We start from the raw sequence: 5,211 nt of genomic DNA on the forward strand, positions 1-5,211 counted from the left end.
TCTCCTGCAGAAAATCCTTACCTTTCTAACATTCTGTGAGTGATGACCTGAAGGGGCAGGACAATACCCTGCCTGCTCCCTATCCGGCAGTACTGATTGGCAGCCCCTGGTCCACATCCAGAACTCGGAGGAGGTGGCTGAGAAACACAGCTGTTAGCTTTCTGATCTCTCCACCCAGAAGGTGGGTGTGTGGCTGTGGAGTGAGAGGCGCTCAGGTTGCCCACCTTAGCATCCTTTACAACACTAAGATGGAGAGCAGCAGGCTTCAGAAACTTCACCCCTCCAGCAGAACTATATGCCACCTAGCAGAGGGTGGTGTCATCCGAAACAAGTGATAGGACAAAAGTTCGTGATATAGTGCTAAGATTGTTTTAAGCATTAGAATTCACTATATGATCTGATTTTTATTAAAATAATTGCTTTTAAAGATGCAGAGGGAGAAAGACTGGCAAGATGAACCCACCCAACCTCAAGAATGGCCACCTTTGGGTGAGAGGATGACAGGTGATTGGATTTCTTTCTTCTTTCATCCTTTTCTGTGTTTCCCAAGTTTTCTACAAAAACGTGTGTGTGTGTGTGTGTGTGTGTGTGTGTGTGTGTGTGTGTGGTCTTGGGACAAAGAAAATCGACGTTTAAAAAATGCGCAAATATAAAATCTTAAAGGAACCGGGGAAAGGGTAAAGAAAATGGAAGTCGCAGTCGCAGTCAGAAATCGGTGAACCCAGGGGGACGGGGGAAACAGGGGAGAGGGGAGGCAGAGGAGTGTAAGGAGAGGCTCGGGGTCGCCATCTAGCCAAGTGCACAGTGCTGGGTGACCTGGGGACGCCCCTCTCTCTCCAAGCTCTATCTTCCCTACCAGATGAGCACTTTGGGAACTGAGACGTGACAACGTGGCCGCCAACCCCCCGGAGAAGGAGCTAGGGAGCGCTGGAGTTGTGCGGGCTTCTCGGGGAAGGGAAGCTGGGAAAGGCGGGGCGCAGGCGAGCAGCAAACCGAGCAGCTCCGCTCCAGGGCGGAGCGGCCCTTGGCCAAGGCAAGCGCCTGGGGCGCAGGAGGAGCCTGTTTGCGGCGGAGCGTCATTGGCCGCCGAGCTGGGGCGCGGAGGCGGGGTCTGCAGCGCGTCCCCGAGGGGCGAGGTACCGGACTTTGGAGAGAGGTCTCATCTGAACCCGGAATTGGTCCTGAACCCGATCCCGAGCCTGTTGCAGGTAGTAAAGCCCTTCCTCCCTTAGCGCCCCGGGGCAAACCGCAGCTCCCTGCACCGGGGCTTCCCATCTTCGACCCGGCCTTCCTGCTTGGCGCTCACTGCAGGACCCTCTTCCCGCCCTCTCTCCCTCTCCCTGTTCTCTGGTTGGAGCTGAACCGGAGGACACAGACCTTCCAAACCTTCCCTGTTACTACGACCCCAACACTCCCGCCCACCAGGCTTACTCCAGCACAGGTCCTCTGGCCATAGCCCAGAAACTGGGACGCGCCCGACCCCCTTCCTCTAGAAGGGCTGAGTTAAGTGCTGCCTATATCCCAGGAAGTCTGGCCCTTAGCTCCGTGGGCGCTTAAATAGGGTGATCTATAAGAAAACCCCTGCCTGTACTCGAGGAAATGCAAAGCTAGTCCTGCTCTGTGTCCTCAGTGAGTCCCTGAACCTCTCTGATCCCCAGCCTTCTTCCAGTATGGGGATCAACATCTGCCCGGATCTCCCAGGAGGTATATAGGAAGGCTTGATGAATTTACAATGAGAAGATGGGCTGGAGACTGTAAAATGAGCTACACCTGTGAATAGTGAGCTTCCTATTTGGATCTGGAGTTAACTGGCATAGACTCCATCTAGGACCCCGGTGTGGGAATAGCCTTGGTGTGGACAAGAAGTAGTTTGCCAGCCTGCTTAGTATCTCCAAGACCCCCTAGGATGATCCCCCTTTCCTCCCCCTCCCCCTGGGATTCTCCCCTCCCACCGTTGCAAGTTTGCTTCTGTCTCAGTCTGTGGCAGAGCTCAGGGCCCAGGAACTTAGGTGCACCCCTGATAAGTGTGCTGGCTCAGCTGGCCCCCTTCCCACCCCACCAGGGAGGGCTTGCACGGGTCAGCATTGTTTTTTATGGGTTTGGAGACCTGGCTGGAGCCTTGCTTTCCTAAATGAGTACTTTGTTCCTTGCAGCTGCCAGTGGTGGAGATGGAGTGGGGTGGGGGTCAGGGGATTGCTCAATTGCTTCAACTAACCTAGGAACTTTAGACACTGTTTAATGTTTATTTAGTGACTCTTATATGCTACTTAACTTTTATTGAAGTAGTTGTTTTAATAAAGTCTCCCTTGTTTTAAGAGTCATAGCCCAAAATACCCAGATTCTTCCTCCCAGCTGCTGCTTAACTGGCAGCACCCTTGGGCAAACTGAGGCTCCCGACTGAGACCTGTGCTTGGGGGCTGGGCTAGGTTGGTTTTGGAGGCACTGACAGCTCTGATGTCCTGGGTGGAGTGTGTTGACTGTTTTATATGCAAGACCCCATTCCATATAACCTCATGGGGCATTTCACATATGAGGTGACATGCAGCAAGTCACTCCCAGAAGGCAACTGTCTCCAAGTTCCTTTAGTTTCTACTAAAGTCTGAGGTCAATTCTTCAATGGCTTTTGTGGGAATTCCCCTGTGTCCTGAGTATATCACTCAGTGACCATCTGTTGAGCAGCTGAGCTGTTCTGTAGCAAGCATAATTCTAGAGATCAGGGACCCAGCCATGAATGGAACAATGACAAGCCCAAAGCCCTGCCTCATGGTGCAAGGGAGACAAAAAAATAATAATAATAACATTACATATATAAATATAGTGTTTGGCATGTGAGATGGAGAAATGCTAAGCAGGATGCAGGTATAGTGTGGGCTGGGAAGAGTCTCGGTTTTGTAAAGGCTGATCAGGGAAGGCCTTGCTAAGCAGATGATGGTATTTGAGCAGAAGAGGTGAGGGTGTGAGTCAGAAGAGAGGTGGGACATGATGGACCTGGACCACAGTTCTCCAGGCCCTCGTCCCCCTTAGCAACCCATGTTTTCAGAGGCAGTACCCCTTTATGTTATAATCAGAATATCAGAATATGTGAATTGGTGGACCTTTGGGGTGTCCCCTTTGCCCCCTCCCACCTGCTTACCCCGGTTCCATCTGTCCCTCTGCAGAGTGGTCAGCATGCTGCGCTTCCTGGTTCCCCGGCTGCTTTGCCTCTAGGGCAGGACTGCCCGGTACTCCTCAGCAGCAGCCCTCCCAAGCCCAATCTCCAACCCAGACATCCGCTACAACCAGCTGTTCATCAACAACGAGTGGCAAGACGCAGTCAGCAAGAAGACCTTCCCCACGGTCAACCCCACCACCGGTGAGGTCATCGGGCACGTGGCTGAAGGGGACAGGGCCGATGTGGACAGGGCAGTGAAAGCAGCCCGTGAGGCCTTCCGCCTGGGGTCCCCGTGGCGCCGCATGGATGCGTCTGAGCGGGGCCGGCTGTTGAACCGCCTGGCAGACCTAGTGGAGCGGGATCGCGTCTACTTGGCCTCCCTGGAGACCTTGGACAACGGGAAGCCTTTCCAGGAGTCTTACGCCTTGGACCTGGATGAGGTCATCAAGGTGTACCGCTACTTTGCCGGCTGGGCCGACAAGTGGCATGGCAAGACCATCCCCATGGATGGCGAGCACTTCTGCTTCACCCGGCACGAGCCGGTGGGCGTCTGTGGCCAGATAATACCATGGAATTTCCCCTTGGTCATGCAAGGCTGGAAGCTGGCCCCGGCCCTGGCCACGGGCAACACCGTGGTCATGAAGGTTGCAGAGCAGACCCCCCTTTCTGCCCTGTACCTGGCCTCCCTCATCAAGGAGGCGGGCTTTCCCCCTGGGGTGGTGAACATCATCACGGGCTACGGCCCAACAGCAGGAGCCGCCATCGCCCAGCACATGGATGTTGACAAAGTTGCCTTCACCGGCTCCACGGAGGTGGAGCACCTGATCCAGAAGGCTGCCGGCGATTCCAACCTCAAGAGAGTCACCCTGGAGCTGGGTGGGAAGAGCCCCAGCATCGTGTTGGCCGATGCGGACATGGATCACGCCGTGGACCAGTGTCACGAAGCCCTCTTCTTCAACATGGGCCAGTGCTGCTGCGCGGGGTCCCGGACCTTTGTGGAAGAATCCATCTACGATGAGTTTCTCGAGAGAACCGTGGAGAAGGCCAAGCAGAGGAAGGTGGGGAACCCCTTTGAGCTGGACACCCAGCAGGGGCCCCAGGTGGACAAGGAGCAGTTTGAACCAATCCTGGGCTACATCCGGCTGGGCCAGAAGGAGGGGGCAAAACTTCTTTGCGGTGGGGAGCGTTTTGGGGAACGTGGTTTCTTCATCAAGCCTACGGTCTTCGGTGGGGTGCAGGATGACATGACGATTGCCAAGGAGGAGATCTTTGGGCCCGTGCAGCCCCTGTTCAAGTTCAAGAAGATCGAAGAGGTGATTGAGAGGGCCAACAACACCAGGTATGGCCTGGCTGCTGCCGTGTTCACCAGGGACCTGGACAAGGCCATGTACTTCACCCAGGCCCTGCAGGCCGGGACGGTGTGGGTGAACACCTACAACATCGTCACCTGCCACACACCCTTCGGAGGCTTTAAGGAATCTGGCAATGGGAGGGAGCTGGGGGAGGATGGGCTTAGAGCCTACACGGAGGTGAAGACTGTCACCATCAAGGTTCCTCAGAAAAACTCATGAGAATGGTCACCACCCAGACCCAGCCCAGCCCAGCCATGCCACAGCTGTCTAGACTGGGCGCTTGCTTGCCAATTTTTTTTTTTTTTTGGCCCTGGGTTTTTTTTTTTTATTTGTTCCAAATGAACTCTTAGAAGGGACTCCAACAAATAAAACAACTAAATCAGAGCTGTTCCTTTTAAAGCAGGCTGGAGGCTGGGTTCCATGTCCTTTGCCCTTGCTCCTCAGCCCCTGCACTCTTGGTGGCCCTTGCGTTACTTCTGTGAATCCGTAGGAGCCTCTGGAAGACATTAAAACCACTCATTGGGTGGATAGTCACTTTTGGTCATTCCTGCTGATTCCAGTAGATGAATCGGTGGATTTGAAAATGGTCTCATCTCAGAGGATTTGAAGACAATAAGAGTTTTGACCTAGGTGGACAACAAGTCTTGGCCCTGTTTTTCATTGACTTAATCTCAAAATGAGGGCTTTTTCTTTTCTAAGATCCAATCC

At 53.9% G+C, this 5,211-nt stretch overlaps 1 protein-coding gene across 1 annotated transcript; it reads left to right on the forward strand.

Annotated features, from left to right (window-relative positions):
* Positions 1 to 1,139: 1,139 nt before the first annotated feature.
* Positions 1,140 to 4,756, forward strand: Aldh1b1 (aldehyde dehydrogenase 1 family member B1). The gene is made up of 2 exons (XM_026379492.2): positions 1,140 to 1,208; positions 3,159 to 4,756. The coding sequence occupies exon 2, from the start codon at positions 3,454 to 3,456 to the stop codon at positions 4,720 to 4,722; it is 1,269 nt and encodes a 422-aa protein (XP_026235277.2). The 5' UTR covers positions 1,140 to 1,208; positions 3,159 to 3,453; the 3' UTR covers positions 4,723 to 4,756.
* The last annotated feature ends 455 nt before the right edge of the window (positions 4,757 to 5,211 follow it).

Source organism: Urocitellus parryii, chromosome 4 (genome assembly GCF_045843805.1).
Source record: "Urocitellus parryii isolate mUroPar1 chromosome 4, mUroPar1.hap1, whole genome shotgun sequence".
Lineage (NCBI taxonomy): Eukaryota > Metazoa > Chordata > Mammalia > Rodentia > Sciuridae > Urocitellus > Urocitellus parryii.

Bases quoted from the DNA above. Each gene is read 5' to 3' on its own strand.
- Aldh1b1 (XM_026379492.2), top strand. From the start codon at position 3,454: ATGGATGCGTCTGAGCGGGGCCGGCTGTTGAACCGCCTGGCAGACCTA.